Source organism: Castor canadensis, chromosome 11, assembly GCF_047511655.1.
Source record: "Castor canadensis chromosome 11, mCasCan1.hap1v2, whole genome shotgun sequence".
Lineage (NCBI taxonomy): Eukaryota > Metazoa > Chordata > Mammalia > Rodentia > Castoridae > Castor > Castor canadensis.
In genome coordinates, this window is record NC_133396.1 from 126,322,198 (window position 1) to 126,347,920 (window position 25,723).

The 25,723-nt window shown below is 41.0% G+C and overlaps 1 protein-coding gene across 6 annotated transcripts in view; it reads right to left on the bottom strand.

Annotated features, from left to right (window-relative positions):
* Nucleotides 1–25,723, bottom strand: part of Srgap2 (SLIT-ROBO Rho GTPase activating protein 2) — a 243,207-nt gene that overhangs the window by 128,958 nt on the left and 88,526 nt on the right. For all 6 annotated transcript variants that reach the window (XM_020180689.2, XM_020180688.2, XM_074048480.1 and 3 more), the window contains one exon: nucleotides 16,090–16,282. In XM_020180689.2, coding sequence (XP_020036278.1) covers nucleotides 16,090–16,282 — 193 coding nt within the window. The remainder of the gene's footprint in view (nucleotides 1–16,089; nucleotides 16,283–25,723) is intronic.

Consider the following 25,723-nt stretch of genomic DNA (forward strand, 5'->3'; position numbering starts at 1 on the left):
AAAAACCAGTAGTGAAAAATGCCAATTAAGACCCAATTCTGAGCCAGGCGCCAGTGGCTCACACCTATAATCCTAGCTACTGAGAAGGCAGAGATCAGGAGATCACAGTTTGAAGTCAGCCCTGGCAAATAGTTCATGAGACCCTATCTTGAATAAACTCATCACAAAAAAAGGGCTGGTGGAGCGGCTTAAGGTGTAGGCCCTAAGACCAAACTCCAGCACCACAAAAAAAAAAAAAGACCCATTATGGAGGGGAAAAATTAAATACAAAAAAATAAAATCAATAAGCCAAATTGTATTTCAAAAAAATAATATAAACACAGTGAAGATCTGGGGGAGGAAAAAACTAACCCCCTATCCCCACCTACTAGGGATTGAACTCAGAGCTTTATGCGCCACTACCCCAGCCCACATTTTTGGTTTTGCCTTTTTTCTAGGCTGTTCTTGAACTCAAAATTCTCCTTGCCTCTGCCTCCTGAGCAGCTGAGATTATAGACTTGACCCACCATGCCCAGCCATGAACTAATTTTGAACACTGAGTTTTGACCTTCAAAGTTGAAAACAAGTATTGCAATCTAGTAAGTAGTCTTTTTCAGAGGAATTGGTTAGCAATTCTGAAACTATGTTTTGTACAGTCTAGGAGTAAGCAACTCATTGAATACATTATGGATAATAGGAGCCAGGTTTCTCACTGTTTAGAGAACAAATTTACAAAACTGGAAAGGGGAGAAAATTGAATAAAACATGTGGCTTTGGTTAGGAATTAAGATACTGATATGAACTCACAGGATTTAATATCAATAAGTACAGACAGTCTCTGATTAATGATGGTTCAACTTACGATTTTTTTGACTACACATGGTGTGAAAGCAATATGCATTCAGTAGAAACTGTATTCTGAATTTTTAGTTTAGATCTGTTCCCAGGCTAGCCATATGTAGTATGATTATCTGTGGACAATGGCAGAGAGCCACAGCTCCCTGTCAGCCACAAGATTACAAGTGTAAATAACAAATACTCACAGTGTACTGTATTGCTAAGTTATGGTGCTTAGTAGGTTGGATATATTCAATGCATTTTTGACTTATGATATTTTTTACCTTCTCTAGGATTATAAGGATGTATTACCTTCGTAAGTGAAGGAGCACCTGTATAAAGATGGAGAAACAGATATAAAAGTGTGTGTGTGTGTGTGTGTGTACACGTATGTATCTGTATCTGTCTGTTACCTCTGTGACAGAGACTATAAATAGTGATACTCCAGGAACAAAGAGCACACTTAGTATCCAGGGTTTCTAAATAGCATTCTTCAATAAAATCAACCAGGGCTCTCTTGAAGAAACGACTGACTCCAGAGCTGAAGCAAGGAAAATACAATATGAGCCTGGAACATCTTGTGCTAGAAAGTAAGGAAGTGCTTAAGGAAATGACATGAGGACATGTCAAAAGGACACAGGAACCAGTTTGATGGGACTCCAGTGTCCAAATGTGGGACAATATGAATTCTAAAATAATTTAAAATGTTAAAGGATTATAACCTACTGAATAAAATAACAACCTATAAGTCCTCAGTTATATAAGCAACAACCAGACCAAAAAATGTGGGTAGTGGAAAAACTTTCTCTTACTATAAAATTTCAACTGATAAATGTAAAAGGAACGGTGAAAATTGGGAAAATGACTATTTGGTAACCATGGTAATAATTATTGATTCAAATAAGAATTATTAACAAATGCTAAAACTATGAGCATAAAGGATGTAGAGTACCTGGTATTACAATGGTCCCAAAGTATCTCTTCAAAATATATGCTTTAAGTACGAAGTGCAAACATAGAAGAACTGAAACCTGGTAGATACCACTCCAACCAAATGGTCAAAGTTAATATTACCAATGGTGGGACAAATCATCCACAAGTGACTGCTGATGGGATGTCCTGATAAAAATATGACATCACCTCTGTTGCATTCCTGCCAAAAGTTTGTGGCCTGAATCTAAACATAAGGCAATACAGAAACTACTAGAATGATCAAATTAAGGAACACTGTAAAATAATTATGCTGAATGATCCAAAAAATGTGAACGTCAGGAGATACAAGAAAGACTTGGAAATCACTCTACACTAAAGACACTTAAGAGATAAAACAACTGAATGAACTGCACAATCTTGAAATTTTCCTTTGCCAAAAAGAACATTTTTTAAAATAACTGGTAAAACCTGGATGTCTATAGATTAGATAATATTACTATATCCATCTTCATATCCTGATTTTGATAACTATACTGTGGGTAAAAGAAAATACCTTTATTTTTAGCAAACACACACTGAAGTATTTAGGGATAAACGGGTATCATGTGTGCAACTTACTCTCAAGTGTTTCAGAAGAACAAGGTATCTATGTCTGCAAGTTGTGTTTTGAGACAAAGAGATATAAAGCAAATGCAATGTGTTAGTACTTTGGGGAAATCTGGATAAAATAGTGTATGAGAATTCTTTGTACTACTCTTGAGTTTTTTTCTGTAAGTATAAAATTATGCCAAATTTAAAAAAAAAATCAAAGATTCTATTCTGGAGGAAAGTAAAGTCATTTCTCCTATCTCTCCTTTAGCAGTTAGTGTATGGGACTTTGTGTTATCCAGTGTTTTTTGTTGTTTATTTTTTGGTTTTTGGGGGTGGTGCTGGGGGTTTTTAACTCAGGGCCTTGTGCTTACAAAGCAAGCATTCTACACCTGAGCCACACCTCCATCCCTTTTTGCCTTAAATCTCACACTTTTTGCCCGAGCTGGCCTCAAACCATAACTGAGTAGCCTCAGCTGAGATTATAAGTGTGAGCCACCATGCCAGGCCATTATCTTTTTCATATAAACCTCTGTTTCCACATGACACCATGAACCTCCTGAGGGCAGGGGCTCACTCTTCTCTATGACCCCACAGAACCTATTGGTCATTGTTGATGATATGAATGCAGCTAGAGTTTATTACTGAATCATGCAATATAACACGAGTGACTAAAAGGATCACTCAACAATTTTGGCTCCTTGACCTTGAATTCTACAACTTATTAGAACATACACACTTAAAACCATTTCACATTAAATGGTAACCTCCATGAGCTAGATTTGTGGGCAGTTCTTCTGGGTATATTTAATTCCTAGCATAGCCCTTGGCATAAATAAGTGCTCAAGAAATGCTTGCATAAAGAGTAAGTGAATCTCACATATTAAGATTGGTGTTCACTAACTTTCTATACTAAGGGAAAGGAAGGGGAGGGGAGGGCAGGGCAGGACAGGGAAGGAGAAGGAAGGGAAGAGAATGGAAGGGAAACCTCTTAATAATATCCCATAATCAGTAATTAGAAGATCCTAAATTGCTTTGGAAGGTGCTAATGAAAGAGTCTATGCTACACATCCACATGCATGGGTGTGTGGTTCTGTGGTAAGGATGGGCACACATTTCCGCCCACTGCTATAGAAAACAGAAGGAAGAGGCTGACAAATTCAAACCATATATAAAAGGGGAAGTGTGAGAGGGAGTGCAGGAAGTCAATACACCTTGGAAGCTGTGCCTGCCTTCCTGGAGTCCCCCTCACTCTCTATTCAGAATCCACTCAAAATAGCCCATGCTTTGTCTTCTAAGGAAATCTGTCAGAAGCATCATTTTCACCTGTATACTACAGAATCAGTCCTGTACAACTTCCTCCTTTTGCTGAATCCCTGAGATACTGCCTATAAATTCAAAGAATTTCAGGCTTCAACAGAAACCCCTACCCCCACCCCTAGAACTTAAGTTACGAACATCTGTTGTTTACAAGGGTTCAGGCTGAGAGCTGCCAGACTTGTTCTGCAACCTCTACTTTAACACAGAGGCTGCCAAGGAGGGATGTCTGAATTTCATGCAAGGGTGCCCTGTCCCAACTGCTTAAGCAGAAATCAGCAAACACAGTTCAGCATCCTACCACTGAAGATAATCCTAGTTGGTTCAATTCATTTTCTAATCCTGGTTCTTTAACCAACTGTACCCAAAACATATTAAGAAGCAGAACTGTGCTTACTGAACCCATACACACACTTGAATATAAAACCTGAGGGGTAATGACAGTAGGGAGATAGAAGCAGGAGCTGACTGAAAAGATGATCCTATTTCAGCTCTGAAAAATCCAAACCCTACTTTCTCCCTAAATCCTTCATCAACACTGAGCCCTTCCCATATGACTGTTCATGCTCACAATGTGATACTTCAGTGCAGTGCAGGAATTAGGTATTAAGTTGTTTACTTTGATTAACATGGGACAAATCTAATTGAGAACATAACAGTACTACCTTTTACCTTTCCCTGACTGAACCAAGTACCAGTCCCTCCTGAGTGCTCCACCTCTCTCTCTCCCCAGGGACTAATGGAACCTGCCTGTGTGCACATGTGTTCTTATAATTCTCTTGAAGCCTGCCTGATTTTCCCCATTTCAACATGAAAGTCTGTATAGCAGACTGTCTTTTCTTCTTATCTTGTAAACTCTCCCACTTAACACAATCAGCTCTCAGTAAAATGACATGGCTTTGCCCTTAAAAGAGAATGGGCTTACAGGAATAGAGAAAATGAATGCTATTAGCCCCTTATACCCCAGCACTATTGTCAAGGGACATGATCACCACTATCTTTGTTCCATGGAGCTAAAAGCCCTTTGAGGTACGGACTGCTAAAATTCCAGTGCCAGATCTAGGGAAACACAGAAGCTCTCAGGGGTCCCCAATATCCTTCCAATTGCTCATAAAGCATGTTTTGCTTCTGAGTCCTCTATTGTTCTCTATCCCAAAAGGATGATATAAAGGCATTTATACAAAAACTAGGGAGCTTCTGTTTGGCCTCATGAGACCAACAACCTAGTAAACCATATTCTGCTATACTCATGGTTGAGATGTGTGATGCACTGGCCTGCTGGTCTCAATGGTAGACCCTGCAGGAGGCTGAACAGGCCTGGCCTTCTTTTATCCACTCAAGTTATACTATACCTTTAGAGAAACCCCAACAATTCATCAAAAGGGCTAACTAGTGATTACAAGAGGCCAAGGAAACCAGAAGGTGACTGTATGACAAATTTCCTCCTCTTGGTAATTATGAGTCTGGATCTACAGGTTTAAATGACATGACACCCTGCAGTACAAAATACACAATTGCTGTTTTTATAGGACTGGCCATACCATCACATAGCGTCACCTAATTGCATATGTCCTACCCAAAGTAGCCATAGCATAAAAATCAGGAGGAAGGATGACTTTATCATTGGAGAGGGCTCACAGAAGTCTCTGAAGAAAATGGAATCTGATATGATATTACCTAGTAAGGGTTAGAAATGGAATAACTAGTGAATCTACTGTTCTACCTAGTGTAGCTGTGCTCAGTTTCAGCTTCTGAGGATGAGAATAAGCATTGTTACCATGTGCCAAGCACCGTCCTAAGGTCCTCATAAACATTAGCTATTCAATCAATGTAGAAATTCCATGAGGAAGGTGCTATTATCATCATCATTCTGCAACTGAAGAAACTGGGGTGATTAAGAGCCTTCGTCTAAAGTCATACCATTAGTAAGTATGGAAATCCAGGATTGTGAACCCAGGAAATCTGGTTCTGGAACCCGCGATCCTCCTAGCTATCATGCTATATGCCTCCTGCAGTGGTAATAATTATATCAGCTTCCCTCTCTTGAGTATCTACTAAGTTGTAGGCACAAGTCTCATGCTTTACATATATTATATTTCATCCTTAGAACAACCCTTCAAGGTATTACTCTCTACATTTCATATAGAAAACTAAGGCTTAAAGAGGTCCCGTGACTTAATCAAGGTCACAGAGCTAAGAGTGGGAGATGGGATTCAGACTCAAGTTTGTCTTGCTCAATGCTATGAACTTTTTCTATTAAGTCACAAAGCTTCTCAAAGAGCTTTTAACAGAATTCTTTCTTGATTCCAAAGACTGGCCACCTCCCTGTCTTGCTGATCCCCAAATCACTTTCTTATGTCTCTCTTATCCTGCTTTACCCATGTGCGAGAAGCCCTCCCAACTCCTTTAAAAAGGACCAGCCACCACTTATGGTTCTCTATGGACTGGGCCAGTGAAAAACACACCAAGGGACCTTATGTTAGTTTTTCAATAAAAGCAACTTGAGCCATGGAGAAAGGAAGCCAACCCTTGCTCAACACCAGATGCTACATCTGGGCAAAACCTTCCTAGAGGGAACAGACAGCTCCCAAACATGTCCAAAATGAAGGAATGACACACTGGTCCCAGGAAGTCAGGGAGTTCCCCCTTCCTGCAATTTCATGTTTCCTGTTACTTCCTGCTCTAAGAGGAACTTTCTGGTCTTCTACCCCTTTCTGACTTGCAACCACAGCTGTAACATTCTTCATGGCCAACTGTCTCTGTACTTTTAAACCCAATGTTATCCTATGAAACCAGTGAACAACTTTGAACTTGACTCCAGAGGAAGAATCCATCAGCAATAGGTAACATAACTATAGAGGCTGTGCATGTTCAAATACTGGGCCTGAGGCCAAGAACATGGACTCTACAAGCATTTCTCGTTAATTAATTGTGTACCTAACCTCCCACTGAAAAGAGTACTACAGGCTGAATTTCTACCAGATTCTTGAGATACCTAGATCCTGCTCTCTAGCATCCCTTCCAGCAGTAACACAACTCACAGCCAAGAAAATAAGCAGATTTGCTTTCCATGTATTCCTCTTTCATACTGCTAATTTAATGTTAGTGAAAATAGGATGATAATGTCTTGTTCCTCTCCATCCCCAGTACCTTGCGCAATACTTGGTAATTAGGTTCCAAAAACATATGCTGAATAAATACACACACGTACACACACACACACACACACACACACACACACTTTAATCAAGACTGCAATTTTTTTTGGCAATGCTGGGATTTGAACTCAGGGCCTCACACTTGCTTGGCAAGTGCTCTTACCACTTGAGCCACTCCACCAGTCCATAAATATATCTTTTAAATCTCTTTCTACTCTCTGCAATCTGAATGCCAGAGACAGTATTAAGGAAAATTTCCCCTTTTCCTTCTAAATCACAAACGATTCCACAGCCCCAACCATCACTTCTTTTAAGAACATGCCCAAGTCTCTTCCGACAACCCAGACCTCTCTTTAGACCTAGTCATTTATTTTCTGTCAATTACAGGAAATTTTGTCATTGTTGTCTTCACTATTTTCCCAATACATTAAACTTAACAGCCATAAACCAAATTTCTCATATCCTAGCCCCTAGAAACCAATTCCATCTCCTCACTTATATATTTCTGTTAAAGGGAGTGAATTTACCACTCACTAAAGTCCAAAAGAAACTTCACGACTCTCTTCCTTTTGTGCTTCCAAGCTCACTGAAATCTGAATCCCATCAGTCAGCACTTCCAGGAGAGTCCTCCTGTACCAGGTGCTCTCCATCTGTCTCTAGACTGTAAGCTCCAAGAGCGCAGGAGGTGGTATCTGTCTTGCTTGGCATGTGTCTGGCACATGGTCAGAGCACAATACATATTTGCTAAATGAACAGAAGGATAAATTCGTACTCTTTCCATTCCTACCATCCCACCATAATTTAGATCCTTACTGTTCACTGAGCAACTGTCACATAGCAAACCACCACCAGATGAATCTTCCTTCAGGAGAGCTCATACCTAAGCTTGGACAATGGGCTATTCAAACCTTCAGTGGCTTCCAGTGTCTAATGCATAAAGCCAAAGCTCTTAAGTCAGGAGCCAAGGCCTTCCATCACCTAATCCTAACTTTTTCCAATTCCTCCATAGGCAAACCAGTTCTACAGTGAGTTCCCCAGCCAAACCATTCTACTCTATTCTTTCCTCCAACTATGTCTCTTCTATCCAGAACACCTTCCCATCCTCTCTCTCCATTTATCAAGATTCTTCAGAAGCTGGTTCAAACCCCATTTCCTTGTTGAAGTTTCCTGACTATACCAACTTTGCATCATCTCTTCTGCAGCATACACTTGGAGCTTACCATACATAGCCCTACACTGAAAATTTGTTCTATTTAGATGTAATTTCCCCCGACTCAGTATTAAGTCTATGAGAAAGAACCATTATTCTTCGGACTCCCTCCTCTAAGAGCCTAGAAAAATACCTTTAAAATGTTCAACAAATACATGTTCAACAAATACATGGAGAAGGAAAAGCTAGAGAAAGACAGAAAAGATGCTGACAGTTATAAATTAGCATAAGGTCTCTCTAAAGAACACAGCAAGACAGCAATGAAGACGTATTCCTCTAAAAACTCAAGAGAGAAAAAAAAAGCTACCTTGAAATAAAACAAAGAAATGAGCTATTAAAAGTAGGAGATCAAAACCAAGTGAGTTACAACTGAAAGGTAATTTACAGCAAGACTATGAAAAAAAAAAAAACAGCCAAAGCATTATCAATTAGAATCCTGCTGGGCAATATTAACACAGATCCCACTTAAAAGAGACAATCAAAGGCTCAGCAACACACAGGAATACACTTATGCTCTTCAAGGAGCCAAAGAAAATGCAAGAACATCTTTCTTAGGAAGGCTCCCTACCCTCACATGATAATTTTATCTCTGCTCTTAATCAAACCAGGCTGACAGAATGGCAGACATTAACAGAGTCACAGGAATTGGGAAGCCATATCACCTATCTTAAAGCAGAAGAAGGAATGTCAGAATAATTGCTATAGTTTGGTCTACAGCATCTCACACTTCTTTCTCTGGGGCAGGGGGATGGAACCACCAGGCCAGACTTTGCAACTGTGTGTTTTTTGGTTTGTTTTTTTTTTGCGGGACTGGGGTATAAACTCAAGGCCTTTACCTAAGCCACTCTACCAGCCCTATTCTTGTGATGGATTTTTTCAAGATACGGTCTCGCGAACTATTTGCCCAGGCTGGCTTTGAACCGTGATCCTCCTGATCTCTGCCTCCTGGGTAGCTAGAATTACAGGTGTGAGCCACTAGCACCCAGCCTGTGTGGGCTTTAATGAGGATGTGTGCACCGAGCACAGTGGAGGGAAGGACAAAAGATGAGCAGGAACAAAGCAGAACAGGAAGCAAAGCCAAGAGGTGACAGAGCAATGGCTTCCAGGAGAAGAAGCTGTCCTAGAGAAGATGAAAAAAGCAGCTTAGGAACATTTGTTCCTCTATACAGTCACTAAAACTGTAAGAAAATACCTAACCTAACCCAGGATCAGTGGCCAAAATGGAGCCAGGGTGAGAAAGTGGCCTGGAAAAGGTTGGGATGAATCCATCTAGACTGCCTTCAGCGCCGGCCAACCTGCCCCATCCCAAGTTGAATAGTTTCCATTTCCCTGAGACGCGTCTGTCCAGAGCTGCTGCTGGCAGCTGCTCTCCTGGCAGCATAGGGAGACAAATTCATGGCATTACTGGGCCAACAGCTGCTACAGCGCCAGGGGAGGTGACAAGTGCCCACTGAGATACTCTGGGCAGAGAATGAACTATTCTGGGACCAGTCATAGAGTCAGCAAAATCGAGGCTACAGTTTGCTGGCTGAATGAAAATACAGTACGATTGCTGCTCCAGACCCAGGAAACCAAGAGCCTTTTCTCTGCCCCAGCATCTTCGACTTCAATTGACTCTTGCCCTTACTTTTGGCCCCATCTTTTCTATTTCCAAGGGCATGACTTTGGTTTCAGCCCACATTAACATCACCCCTGGACTGCCATACTTTCCTAGCAGGTCCTCTCCTCCATTCTCTCTGCTGCAATTGATCATATGCATTGTTGCCATAGTTACCTTTTAAAAGCACAGCCATAATTATGCTGCTTGCTCAAAAATTATCAATGATTCCCCTACGCTTACAGACTAAAGCCCAAACTCTGTCACCTGCTATTCATAAACCTCTGTAACGTCCTGGTACCTATCAAGTTTCCCAGCTTTATTTCACTATCATATTTATAATTCTTGTTCTTCAGCAAAGCAGATGAGTTATCCACCAGCCTTGTTTTGCTCACCCCTGGGCCTTTACCAACACTGTTCTGCCTACCTCACATGCTTCCTTCCCCAATCTCTTTATCTTCTTTCTTCAACTTCTGCATTGTATTGAATTTATATGAATAATACTTGGCATTGGCACTTTCATTTTTCCATTTTCTAGCCATTGAACTTCACCTCCATAAGTCCCCCACCTCCAGTCCTCCAACCAGAACTAATCACTCTTCTGTGTGTACCTGTGGTACTTTGTGTGGTTGGGAGGCTATATTCTTTTCTCGTACCACACACATGGACAGTGGGGCAGAAGCTACTGATTGTGCCCCTGTGTGTTTCCCCTTCTTTTATATTAATAGAAACTCTACTTTAGTCACTCAGAATAATAAATTTCCCAGCCTTCCTTACAGCTCTGCATAACCATGTGACTGAGCTCTCACCAGTTCGGTATAAGTTGAAGGTGTGCATGTGCCACTTCCAGACTGCAACTTTAAAGATTAAAGACATATTTGCCCCTTGTCCCATTGTCTATCCCACTGAGTCCAATGGGGACAGTGAGCCATTTTGGGTCATGCAGACCCATCTAGGTATGAATAAAGAGCCTGACACAGGCCTAGATGGCTGATGCTCAGGCTATTAAATGATAGAGAATTCAATGTCTATCTTGTGTAAATTTGTATTACTTAAGGTACACTATAGCAGCCACACCTATACCAAATCAGATATGCCTAAAATGTCTTTTCTGTGCCAAAATGCCAAATTTTCCACTGCTAACAAATGTTTCAGAGCTCAGCCAATGGTACCACCTGCCAAATGCCAGCTCAATTTCAGCAGCACGATTGTCTCTGTGTAGCAATGCTTATGGTACAAACATCTGAGCACTTTTATCTATTGCAACATAGAAATGAGGGGAAAAGAGAATGATATAAGTGCTGTTACTAGTGCTACACTGGAGGTAGAGCTCTCATTGTTGCATTAATAAAAAAAAGGGAAGCTGAGCACAGTAAGTCAAGCCTTTAAACCTAGCTACTTGGGAGGCTGAGATCAGGAAGATTGTGGTTCAAGGCCAGCCCAGGCAAAAAGTTCACAAGACCCCATCTCAAACAATAGCTAGGTGCAGTGGTGCATGCCTGTCATCTCAGCTACAGTGGGAAACATAAAACACAAGGATCACAATTTAGGCCAGCCAGAGTGAAAAACAAGACCTTATCTAGAAAATAACCAGAGTAAAAAGGACTGGAGGTATACCTCAGAGTGGTAGAACACTTGCCTAGCAAGTACAAAGACTTGAGTTCAAACCCCAGTACTGCCAAAAAAAAAGAAAGAAAGAAAACAGCCACATAAATTCTTTAGATGTTCATGCACGCTGGACTTAAGCACATAGGTTATGGGTTTAATTGTGGAGAAAAGAACAAAATTAAAGACAAGGTACAAAATGCTGAAAATGTATCGGGTAAAATATAATTCAGAATTTCACATATGTACTTATAAAAATAGAACCTACCTGCTCCGTGTAAAACTGTAGTTAGACTCTCAATTATTTGACTTTTGTTTACATTTTTAGCAGTAAATTATGTATGAAAGTAGGATGCTGCCTGGACCTCTCTTATTGAACGGGTCACCATCTTGCCCATAGTGAGTATATTTGTGTATTTCATCTCTTCTTGTATTAGGTGCACCACATGAAATTGCCATTATGTGACCACTGTTTACTATAAAAATTAGTAATTGCATGTTTCATTCTAACAGGTAGAAAGCTCTTAGGTTTGGGGCTTAGTTTAATCATCTTTTATCTCTTACAATGCATTAAACATGAGATTATCAATAAAATTGCTGGAATTGACTTTTATCAGTCTTCTACTTGAAACAGTTCTAGTTCCACAGACAACAGTGTCCCCCTCTTACCTTCTATCCTTTTACCTGGGGAATTAGGGAAAAACAAACACCCTCTCTTTTCAGGTAATTTTACTTCTAGTATTTTTCTACACTTGATACTAAGTGTCTCTAAGCCTTGGATCCTGGACTTAGCATTTTATTGTTTTTTTCTCCTCTCTGAGTTCATTTACAATCATATCTTCCAAAATCATGTTTACATGAAGATTCTGCTAGCTATCCCAGTCATAACCTCTTAGCTCAGCAGTACAACATCTCAACCTGAATACCTGAAGGCCTTGCATTTCCTCAAATACCTGTCTAAAGAAGGATCACCATTCAAAACATATCTTTTTCCCTCAACACCCCACTTCTATAATGGATGCCACAATTCTTCTAAGTTGCCATGTTAAAGACAATGACTCACCTATGACAATTAATGTAAGAAAAATCAGTTATCCAATTGTCTAGTTTCTCAAATACCTCTTGAAATGCTATAATTTTTGTGGGGATCTGAAATGTCCCCACAAAGGCCCATGTGTTAAAGGCTTGGTCCCCGGCCCATGGTGTTTACTGGGAGATGGTAGACCCATTAGGAGGTAGGGCCTAGTGGGAGAAGTTAGGTCACTGGGGGCATATCCTTGAAAGGGATATGGGGATCCCAGGGCCCTTTCCTATCTCTCTTTGCTTCCCAGATACCAGGAGGTAAGTGGGCCTCTTCTACCATGTGCTCCCACCATGATGTACTATATTGTCACAGACCCAAGACAACAAGGTCAAGCAACTTTGGGCTAGAACTGCTGAAACCATGAGCCAAAACAAACCTTTCCTTTTTATAGGTTGTTTATTCTAGCTATTTTCTCACAATAACAGAAACCTGACTAACACAAATATATTCCTTCCTCTTTTCTTTTTGGCTATTAAATTGACATGGATTACACCCCCCCCAAAAAAAAACACTCCATTCTGGCCTTCTCTGACATAAAAACTTATTGTTATCACATTTTTTCCTCAACTACATTTCTCAACACAAGAGAGTGTTTATTATCACACTAATGCATCAAATCTGGCTTTCTCCAACTGTCAAAAGAGTCATCTTTTAAGGTCCACTCTACTTATTTACTCTTATTTTCCTCTGCTCTTAAAAGATGTCTGTGTTCTGATATCTCTATTAAAGCCCTTTCCACATGATATTGTTGCATGTCTCTTTTCCCTGTTAACTAAGAATTCCAAAGCTTATCTAAGCCCCATAGGAACCGGCACAGAGCACAGTATCCAGCAGGCATTCCCTTTTTTTCTTTTTTGTTCCTGTAGGTATTTAAAGGGTTTGTTATACAAGTAAATTGTTACTCAATTTAAGATCAGACAGGCAACTATTGGAATAAACCAACCCTAAGGTGATGGTCAAAGGAGTACAAAGTCCCCTTCTTCAAGGATCTTGAACTACAATACTTTCCTTCCACAATACTTTCCCCAATTTTAAATCATATGCCTAATAGCGTGATTTGCTTAATGTCTACTTCCTCATTTTACTATAAGTGCCATGTGGAGGGGGCAGTGCTTGCTCTTTGTTATATCCCAAGACTCTGAAGGACTTCAAGGAATGTGCAGTAGATATTAGTTGGATAAATGTACAAGAACCTTCCCTTTAATGAAGCTGAATCCTACACTAACCCCCTACTACTCCTCATCACCTAACATTCCTGCCTACACATGCTATTCTCTCCTCTACTATACAAATCTACCTTTGAAGTCTAACCTAAGTCCTATTTGCTTCATAAAAACTCCTGACTCATCCAGATTGTTATGTCTATCTCTGATGATTTATCTTGAATCTGTTATCAGATCTACATTCTATGTAACACCAATGATCTCTTAATGAGATCACAATTGCTTTATCCTCTAAATGCTTCCTGTATTCAAAATCTTTCCTCCTCAACTAGGTATGATTCCCCTACAGATACATGCAATAAACTTTTCTTGTATTTTCCAATACCTTGTGCAATACTGAACACAAAGCTGGTTCTCAATAAATACTCACTAATTAGTTGAGAAAAATAATATACTGGATACCAGCTTTATCAGAAGAGAAATTAATTCTTTCAGCCTGGAAAAAAATACTTAGTCCCTTATATGTGATCTTAATGAGAGCAATTCAGAAGACTTAGAAATTACCATATCTCTACATTAATTTGTAAATATGCCCCTAACTGAGAATATGATACAGTTCTAAAAATTAAATACTATTTTAAACTTATGAGGAGCTTAGCAACAGAGTAAATTCAACTTTAAATCATTTTCTAAAGCAAATGATTCCTCCCCCAAGTCTTCATTTATTACATATTAAAATAACATTTCATTTTCAGATGATTCTTTTCTCTTAAAGAAAACGGGACTTAGGAAAGATAAGGGACTGAGGAGAAAACATCTGGAGAAAATTCTCATTCTGGCTTGTATTAAGACTGTTACATGTTCTCCTCAATCGTAACCTCTCTATTCATTGCTCAAAGCTAGCTTCCAGAGAGCAGGTTCTTCCTATATTACTAGGGGAATAAACAAAAGTAGAAGAGAGGGGAAAATAAGATATACTTGGAATCAATGCTTAAATTCATTCATTCATTTACTCCTTCCTCAGTATTTACTGAGCATCTACTTTATACTATATATTATGCTAGGAGATGAATCAGACAAGTTTAGGTCGTCCACTAAGGGAAGATAATAAAAGGCAGCTAGATAGCACTGAATGCCCTAAAAGGAAAATAAACAAAATGCTGTAAGAATTCAGTAGATAGAGAATATTTTTTTCTTCAAGGAGAATCAAGAAAGTGTAGAACAGGGAGCAACTGAGAGAAGTCTCACAACTTGGGTATGGCTTAGACACACAGAGACATGAAGAAGGAGCACATATGCTCAGTAACAGGAAGGCAATAGCCCACTGGAGTGAATGTTCTACTTGGCTAAAGTATACTAGAACCGAAACAAGGTTGGAAAGCTGGTCAAGACCAGATACAGAGGGGCTTGCAGACTAAGCCAAGAAGTATGCACTTTTATGAACAGAGAAGCACTTCTCAAACATCAGCATATACACAAATCACCTGGGGATCTTGTTAGAGAATGTCTGGGATGGGGCCTAAGATTATCATTTCTAACAATCCAGATGAACCAGGTACTGGGAAAGCATACCTTGCATATCAAGAACATAGAAAATAGGAAGTCATTGAAAGTTTTGAACAGAGAAGCTGCTCTATGCCCAGTGTGTTCCAGAAAAACTAAATCTGATGGTGTTAGACCAGGTAGACTGGACTGGGAAGAAACTGTAGACTGTTGCCCTCAATGTTGGTTCTTCCCAGGATGGGAAGCTTCTGTAACATCCTGTTACCCAGGCCCCACTATTCAAGATTCTCATTTGATTTTTCTGGAGTGGGGTCCAGATTTCTGTATTTGTGAAAAAGTTCTCCAGGGATTCTGAGGTGCATCTAGGGTTGAAAACCTCTGTGATATATGACTTCTATCTATCTATCTATCTATCTATCTATCTATCTATCTATCTATCTATCATCTATTTATCTATCTATCTATCTATCTATCTAGTGGGTATTGCAATCATTCAGAAAAAAGATAATAATTTAAGCTAGGGCAATGGCAGTGGGAACACAGTGAAAGGTATAAAATATTGTAAATGTAGAAGGAATGGACCTTAGTAACTGCTTAGGCAGGGATTTAGATGTATGGCTACAACACTGTCTACTTCTGGTTAAAGACAGTGTAGTAAAATGGTCAAGAGTACAGAAACTAGAACCAGGCTGCCTGGAATCCCAGCTCAGGTATTTACTAAGGGGAGGGGTGTGTGTGTGTGTGTGTGTGTGTGTGTGTGTGTGTGTGTGTGTGTGTGTGTGTGTGTCTCCCCTGGGTTAAATTCCTTAATGTCTTTATGCTTCACTTTTCTCATCTGTAAATTGGGTATAATCACAACAATCAACAAATGCAGTTGTTTGCAAATTAAGTTAGCTAACCTACATATACAGCCCTTTGACACCTGCCTGGTTCATCACCTATTCTGATTTCTCCAAGATGCAGATCTGATGTGGAAAAAGGAAGGTCTTTGAGATTTTCAACCAACTTTCAGTTGTAGGTTTATTAATCCAACTGAATCTTAGTGATACCCCTGCCTCCCTCCACCCTAGATCCCACTCTCAAGGTCTCTAAAGCAATAGCCACAGAGTCCCTACTTAAATTGCTGGTCCTTGGTGCTGCGTGTCTTGGCCAGGAAGCGCTCAGCCAGCTTCTCCAGGTTGCGGGAGTAGTCCATCTCAATCTCGGCCTTCTTACGGAAGAAGTCTTGCAGGTCCTGCAACAGCTGCACCCGGAGTTCACACTGCTGGTCCAGGCATTTCATCTGCTCTGTGAGCTGAGCCCGAATCTCTGCAACAAAACAAGGGGACACAGTCAGATGGGCAGCCCTAAATAAACACAATATACACATTCACCCATCTTCCATTTACCTATTCCCTGTCCTCTGGGTGGGGAGTCAAAGCCCTTAATAAAACAGCCTCAAGTCTATACTGGCTTTACAATGTGAGGCACCTCCAAATAGCTCCACCAACTCTTTTTGAACCATTGGAGAACATTGTGAACCAGGAATCTGCTGAATTATTTAGGAGAAGCTTCTTATCGGACATAATAGTATGCAGAGCTAAATATTTATTGAGAAATTTCCTGCTTTTTATGGTACAGTGCCAGAATCAGTGTTCTCTTCTGGCAAAGAGCCCAAATGATTTATCTCTGAACCACCTTATGTGGTAGGAACCATTTTGTTCCCATGTTAAAGATGAGAATATCAAGTCTTAGAGAAATCAGTCTCTTAAGTGGTAAGCTAGAATTCAAATACAAACACTTTTTACACTTTCCCCATCATTTCAAAATGTTTTTCAGAATCTTCATAAAATAGGATAAGAGTCAGGATATTTTAATGGAGGTAGAAAAGTCAAGGTCAAATGGTGGCAATCAAGAACAAAGTAAGTACCATGACTTCTAGGAAAGCAAATGAGTATCAATCAGATTTCAAAGTTTTCAACCTCATGGAATGTAAATCAATCTTCAAGAAGTTGACTTTGGGACCTGGGGGATACAGCTCACTGGGGGAGTGCTTGCCTAGCATTTGTTGAGGCCCCAGGTCTGATCCCCAGCTCCACACACAAAAATGTTAATTTGGGATACGATCTTTTTGTGTGTATATGGTACTGGGGATTGAATGCAGGGCCTCCTCTTGCTAGGCAAGTGCTCTACCACTCAAGCTACACCCCAAGCCCAGAAAAAGATCTTTTATATTTTTTTTTCCAGTACCGGAGGCTGAACTCAGGGCCTTGCCCCCAAGTCTTTTACTTTGGTTATTTTGAGATAGGGTCTCATTTTATGCTCAGGATGGCCTGGACGGACCACAATCCTCCTATTTATGCTTCCTGTGTAGCTGGAATGACAAATGCATACCACCATGCCCAGCTTCATTGGTTGAGATGGGGTATTTTTGCACAGGATGGCCTTGAATTGAAATCCTCCTGATCTTCACCGCCTCAGTATTTTAAAAAGGTCTTTTTCACTAACAATGTCATTCATACCTCTGTTGCTCCATCCTCATGGATGCCTCAGAGCCTCTGCTCTGTCAGAGGTAGAAGTATTTCTGGTTAAGCTCCAGCCTGGCAGATTTCTTGCTAGCCAGCCCGTGCACAGAGCTAGCAAACACTGTCCCTATGGAACTACAGCAATGGCAGCTCCAGATGCAACTGGATCTGCCTTGAATGCAGCACTGCATGTTTTACTGACAAGAGACCTGGCAGTCATAAGAAGCAGCCTGCCAACACCAGACCGCTTTCCAGCTCAGAGAAGGCCTGCAGTGTGTATCCTGCTGACATTATGTCCCAATCCCCATCTGAGTCAGAGCAGAACGATTTCTTTCATCTCCTTCCCCTGCAAGGGTGCTCTGCTCCAAGCATTAGGATGCAAAAGTGACTCTAATTTGAGGGAGAAAGCACACTTATATTATGCCTTTCCTTATGCATGCTCCAAATTCATTTCCCAAATGTAAAGTTGTAGCAAAGCTTTGTGTCTATGCTATATAATGCATGGCAGCGGACAGGCGGGGAGGAAGGAAGTGTCTAGAGTTCTTATCTGAGCTATAGATAATTCAGAGGCACTTCCATGATAGGGGCTATAATGCTGAAAGGTTCTATCTTTCAGCAACAAAGATAGATAAAGGTGCGTTAGCTGGGGGTCCACAGTCTATCCCCATCTTCTTTTTTGCTTCTGTTTCTGCACATATCACTGTGTAATATATGCATCTGGTCCTTTCTGGGTGATCTTAGATGACCTATCTATGAGTGCACTGCGCCCTCTTCATCCCCACATTTCCCCCTTGCCAACCACCAGTCCCAGCCAGACCTGCATAACCTCACCTGAACTGAAACTGAGCCCAGTAGGATTGTTTCAAGCAGACATAAGGCTGAGCAGAAGAGCCGCCTACCTCATCATTCATCAAAGATCTCTTGTTCTGTGTATTTTGGATTCTGATTACAAGGGCACTGAGGGGAATGATCTGCAGAGGTCATGTCAGGCATCTGGTTCTTGCAGGGATTTCAGGGTCTCTTAAAGGCAACAACCCTTGCCAAAACCATCCCTAAAGGAATCTGTCCCCTTTCTATGTATTTATGAAAAGCTAACACTAGTAGCTGTGGGGCAGACAGACTATGGGTAGAGATAGCACTCAAAAGGCTTGCTGATATTACTTAAAGCTGGTTCATTAAATAAGAGTAACTTTGTAGGGTAAAACGACTCTCCCCATACTTAATCATGAACAAAGGTACAAAAGGAGATAGGACACTGGGTCTGCAGGCCCCTCCGAGTCACCTATAATTCACTTAAATCTTTGTCTTAATCTCACTAAATAGAAGAGTAGAAAGGAACGTTCTAGATCATTCTAGAGGTTCTAGACTAAGTTCCATGAGATCCATGAAGTTCTAGAGGTAGGCCACTACACACATGTTATGTCCAAGGAACAGGCACCTCATAGGCAGCCTTTGAGATATGTGAATTAAGAAGTCCCAAAGCACATCCAGCCAGCATGGAATTCCACCCTGACTTTCCCAGGTGTCTCAATGAATACGCAATGTGGCATGAACTCACACCCCTTCTGGGCCCTTAAGGGAAGGGTGCTTGTGTTTTCTGAACAAATCTATGGGCCTAAATGTACGGCATCTCATTTAATTCTCACAACCAGCCTATAAGGTAACTGCAGTTGTCCTGATTGCACAGATGAGAAAAACTGAAGTAAGAGACATGAAGTAATATACTAAACAGCCATACAAAGGTGCAAGTGGGCTAAAGCTAAATTAGTTTTCCTGACTTGTCACAGAGGTTGACAATAGAGTGGAAAATGAAATAGAATACCAGATTGGAGTCCCACAAGGTATTTCTGGGTAAATCAGAATGACTATGGATTATGTCATTGAATCACCTTCTCCACCTTCTAGCTGAAGGGTGATTCAGGCCCCTGGGATCAACTAGACTAGTCTACTGAATCACTAGCTAGCCCATGTTTTGACTAATCTACAACTGAACTGGATTCCTTCCCTACTTCCTAGATCTCCTCTCCAGGGCAGCTTCAGAAGGCATGCTTTCCTTGTCCTGTGAGTGCACCCTGAGGTGTGTCAGGACAGAGAAAAAGGGAGAAAGCAATAACTTTATCCCAATCCAGGAAGAGAGACTGCAAATTGATACCACCTGTCACTGTGGTTTATTTGTGATATGACACCACTGAGCATCTCTCCTCCCCCACAACCCGCCTGGAAGAAGTCCCCCTTGCTATCATCCTCAGAGCATTCATGCAACATTAGGGAAACTAACCACACCCCTCAACACACAGTGCTTACTGCTCTAAAATAGAACAGCTACTCTGTCTAGAGTAGAGCATACTGCTTCAGACTTTGCTGCTGCTACTGCTAAGACAAACAATGGTCCCCAAGAAGGCAGCTGTGCCAGCCCCAGTATTCTGTCCATGTACATAAGGAGCAGGAAACAATAAGCCACTGAATGCCAGCATGCCTGGGCCATGTGCCCAGGCTGGAGGTCCCTCCGCACCCTGGCCTACCAAGCCACAAGGGCAGAAGAAGAAATGGGCAATTTATAAAAACACAGAGGAATGCCTCACAGTTCCCTTGTGTGCTCAGGCGAATATGCACGTGCACATGTGAGCACACTCACACACCGCCCACCCCATGCTTTGCCATGCCAACTCAAGAAAGCTTTACAAATCTACGTATAGTTGGGTAACAGGTCCTGGGAGATATGGGCATACAAAGAAGTCAAGCTTTTACTTTCTATAAGTTGCTGTGTCTTTGGGGTATGAAAGATTCCTGGCTATCCATAAAGCCAAAGTACTAAGGTCACATCAACTACTTGGAGTGATGAATGCCAGAAATGACTTCCACTGGACACCCAATAAAGCCCATTTATTCAGCAAATCTTACTAAGCCCCTCCTATGTGAGAGGTGCTAGGTAATGGGGACAAAGGACAAGACAGGTCTCTGCCCTGCCCTGATGAAACATGGCTTAACAAAGAAGGGGAAAGGCAAGAAAGCAAAGAATGTCTTCTTGGTTTTACTTTGAACATTTTTCCTTACTATAACAAAGCCATGGAAATAAACCCCAACCTGAAGACCTGAGTTTTAAAAACATCATCAAGAATATAAAGAAAAGAAATTAAGTAACAAGCCTAAGAAAATTTCAATGTCCTTTGACTCTTTTTTCTATTATGTTCTTTAAAAATGGCACTTGAATAAAAACTTATTTCAGCATGCATTGCAAAAGAGGGACCAAAGTTTTTAAACAAGTATCATGAGAATCACAGTTGACCTTTGGTTGATATTTTATTAGATTTAAGTCAAAATTTAACTTTGCTATTTTGCAATTAAGATAGTGGTGATAGTTGCACAATCTTGTGAGCACGCCAAAAAACACTGAATTGTACACTTTAAAAAGTGGATTTTATAGTATGTGAATTATATCTCATTTTTTAAAAAAACAGGTTAAAAATTTAACTCTACCAAATAGCATATTCTGTTAAGAACCACCCTACTAAGCTAAAGGGGAAATAGCCTAAGAACAGACATCAAAAGGAGGAAGAGACTCTTGGTTTCCATTTCCCTGCTTGTATAGGTTTAAGTTAGTTCTGTATTGAATATTCCTAAAGCAAATCTTGGAAGCTGCTCCTCTGGGCAGCAGACTTGGCCATGACATTGAACTTCACTGGCCAGCAAAGCACCATTCCATCATTTCTGAAGGGTGTCACATCAAAACCTGGCAGGGAATGTTTACATGACTGAGTTCAAATCCAGGACCAGCAGACATACCTAACAAAGCTTCCCTTGGGGAATTCTGCCTCCTTGTCCATGCTTGGCCACAGTTGAGATACTAACTACACCTGTCCTGGGAATTAGAAGGAGATAGATTTCCTTTTTAGAAAGATCCAAAGGGTCACAATAAGGATGCAACTGGAAGGAAAACTAGTCCTAATAGGATACTGCTCATTTAACGAAACAGGGCCCTGTCACACTGACAGTTGTGATAAATTATAACAACTGCCAGTGCAAGTGACACAGTCCTCTGGAAACTGTCCTCATTTCCAAGAATACCTAGGGAATGAACCAGAGTACAGGCAGGGATCGTGTTCACCTACTTCTTTCAATCTAGAGATACTAGCTTATTTCTTTCCCCTTCCAAAATTCATCTCCCTATTCAGGGATTTTCTCTGATTAAGCCATTAATCCCACATTTCTAAGGAGAAAATGGAGGTGGAAGCGGCAATCAGGAGAAAAATGTATTCTTTCAGGAAAGTCACACAGGCACATCCTTCCCTTCTCCTTGACGTGCCGGCACACAAGGGGCAGTGGCTGTGACTCCCACAGGCTCTGCTGCCAGCACAGAGCATGAGCTCTGCCCATGTTCCCCATTGGGAACCTGGCCTGACTGCCTGTCTTTTTCCACAAAATCTGCCTCACCTGCTTTTAGCCCTTTTCACAAACACATGATGTCAGCCCAGCCATCTCAGGAATATTAATTCCTAGTACCTTTCCAGGAGGTATTATATAAGAATACAATTGAGGCTTTCATCTGACTCTACCCTCCGTATCTCTTACCAAGACTTCTTATCGCAAGAGTATTCAGCCCCTCTCAAAACTGTTCCCCAGAAACAAAATGCCAGGATGCCCTGCCAAGTCTTGCTCTGTACCTTGCTAGTTTGTCTTTCTACAATTTAGTAAAGGGGGTGGTGGGGGGAGTCTTAAAAACCCTTGCTAGACAGATGTGAGATCCCAAGTCCAGAAAGGCAAAGGGGATTGACCAAGACCACACAGCTATTTAGCCACAGATCCAGTAGTGGAGCCCTAGTAGTTGGACTCCCAAGTCAATGTTTTTTCTTCCTCTTAATTGTAAAGATTTATTTGAGTGCCTTCTGGGTGCTCTGGGAAAACAAAGACAAAAGTCCTCCCTCAAAGTTAACAGAGTAGTGGGGAAGAAACAAAAAACCTATAGAGGTGAAATAATAGTATAAATAAATGAGGTATGCACAGTGCTGGAGAGCACAGAAGGGAGAACAGCACCATATGCAATCCACTTGTGATACCACATCCTTCCGTGACTAACACTATTATTATCTATGAGTAGTCAGTGTTCCAAGAAAAGACCAGCAAGCTACTTTCAGTAAACTAGAAAACAGTAAATATTCTTCCTCAAAGAGTATGACTGATAGTGTTTTCCCTCATTACTTCACTCTATTGAACAAGGCTCAGATATACACATGGACGTGAGGTACTCCAAACAACTGCAATCATTCTTTTTCATTCCTTATATCCATGTCTTAGTCCACGTGCTTTTGGTAAAACCAACTTCTCTCCTCCCTTTTCCAAGGATAGTAGACATTACCTCCAGACCTTGGCTGGGAGGTACAAGACCTGGTGACAATGACAGTCTAAGACTATTGCCGCCATCTTGTCACCATGTGTGGCAAGGCTGCTTGAGAATGCAGCTGGCACAGAGAAGCAGAGCCAAGAGATGGGGAAAAGGAAACATGAGTACCTGAGTCAAGTCATGGCCAGAAGTCAGCTCTGTCTCTGGAACTTTTAGACTCATCATTCAACCCATTCACTTTTTGCTTAAAATACTTTGAGTTTTTGGTCACTTGCAAACAAAGGAGCCCTAATGGATAAAGTAAAGGATTCTGAAGTATTCAGAAGTACGAGATCCCTGTTCACAAGGAACTTAAAAATTTAATTGTGAAGATAGCTCAAAACATACCTTTTAAACTTTACATAATTACTTATATATCACATAATCATACCAAATATATAATTAGATTTTATATAAATTCATTATGTATACTCTAAGTACATGAATACTATAAGAATAAATACTATAAATACCTCAAACTTTTAAGGGCTTGGGACCAACATCTACAAATGTAAGGTTTCTTGAAGAAGACTCAACTCCTCAAAAGAAATAAATTTGTTTTAGTTTACCAATGTACTCCCGGTCCCAGAACAATACTTGGCATATAATAGGCTTCAAATGTATGAATGAAAGTGAGGGAAGAAACGAAGTCTAAATGAGTGTCTAAGGATAAGAGGAATTTTGATAAATGAAGGGTAAGAAGAAGCTATTCCAGTGAAAGATAACACCTAACTGGAGATGGGAATGTCTGAATGTGACCCCTTCCTGGAGTAGTGAGGAGGACAGCCTCAGTGGACTGAAGGACCACTAGGGTGCCTGTCTGGCAATACAGGTACAAGGGGAGGCCAGCTCTAAAGGCCAGCAGCCCAAACCAGAGCTGGTGAACACCTGTGTCATGATGAAAACAATAAGCACAGTTGAAGGAAGATCACAGTGGAAGAGGTCTGCTGGGTGAATTGTTAGGGCCTCCTTATTAGTGAGGGAGTGAGCATTAATGAGCAGGATGGCTGATTGGTAGTAAGGTCAAAATGAGTAGGAGAATTCCGTGAATGGAAAATCCCCACACATACTCACACTGATCCTCAACAATAATACATACTTTAGAGCAGGTGATCCTAAAGCTACTGGCTTCAAATCATCCTTCCCTTTACAGTGCTGGGCAGGTTGGCGGTGTAAGGGAGGTCTTGTGTTGAAAGGCAGGACAAAAATCTTGGCTTGGAGGGGAGGTGACTATAGTCCTGGCCTCCCTGGCTTTCCTTTTTACTACAGTTCTCTGTCAGGTTGTAAGTTTGGACATCTTCAAAGCTGTCTGCCTTGTGCAGCAGATTGTACCAAAGCTATGAAAGAGAGACCCTCTCCTCCCTTTACATGAACTCTATACTACCTAAAAACAATGCACACAGCTTCAGAGACAAAGCAAAACCAGTCAGTGGGAAGGAGCAGGAGAAAAATGACCCTACTCATTTCCAAAGGACACTCAGTTGTCCATTAATTTTCCAGTCACCAAGAAAAGGCAAAGAAAGAAACCCCGTAACGCCGATGAGGTGGAGGGTGTGAGGGGGATATCTCAATGAACTTCAATCATTGCGATTGCTCTGGCAGGCTGCCTTGGCTCTTTCAAGTAACTCAATAGCAAGTCAGAGACAAAAGACTCCCAGATGAACAAGCTGCCACATCAAATGCCAAAGTAGTAATTTTAGCTTCTAGGCCTGGCCTGAGATGTTTAAGAAACAAAATTCCCAAGGTTCAAAATCTAGAATTAACTGGTATTACAACTATAGATGTAGAATGAGAGGACCAACAGCTCCTCTGGGAAATGTCACCTAGTCTGATGCTCTAGACTCACTGCTAAAGACAAGCTGCAAGTCAGTTCCCAAGGACCACAATAACCAACCACAGCATCCTCAAATATTTATCTAACACCATCCTTGGGTAAAGAGCTGAATGATGAATCACTGGAACACACACGAATGTTCAGACATGTACACAAGGAAATGTATGATGTCTTACTCTCAAGAAACTTATAATCCAATTGGAAAAAAGAAGCACAAATGTACACAAAAGTATAACAGTGTGGCAAAGTGCCAAAATCAGAGTCCTGGACCATGTTCAGAGAGGAGGTTGGTATAAAGTGACGTGGACCCAAGTTAGCCTTGAAGCCTTGACTTGGAAGGGAGGGTGATGAAAGAAAGAGAGCTGTGGCTATCACAGCAAAGGCAAGGAGGCAGAAACAGGTAGGTAAAGCTCAGCCGGCTGTGAGGAAAGCACTGGGTCTTGAAGACTCACACAGAAAAGTATGAAGAGAGAGGGTAAAAGGCAGGCCTGGGCCAACAGAGAGGGCCCTGTGTGTTTGATGGACTGAGCAGATACAAACACAGTTCAAAAATGGCCTTGGCACCTATAGGCAAAGGAAGAGTCTTAAAAAGCAGGGCAACCCAAGAAGAGACAATACTTCAAGGAATTTCCTACCAAATAATTCCCAAAAAGGCCAAACACCAATTCCAACACATCTGCTGTACCAAAAGATAATGGTAAACTGTATGTTGCTTAAGGCACTAGCACAGTCAGATGGAAAACAAACCAGTCAATATTAACACACAGTTCCTGAGTTTCTAGAGAACCGTTTCTGCCAGGTCACTTCATTTTGGGCAGGACGCACCTTAGCACACAGAATCAGTTCATTGTTTCAGGTTTAGTTCAACAAGCAAGGACCAAGTACCTACTAGTGGTCAGGGAAAGGGACAAATGAAAATGATTAAGGAAGACCAAGACATTGACTTAGTCAATGAAACACCTATGGGACATTCTGTTGGAAAAGGCAGCTTTATTCTCCACACTAGAGTTCTCAGGGGAGTTCAAGTATAGAAA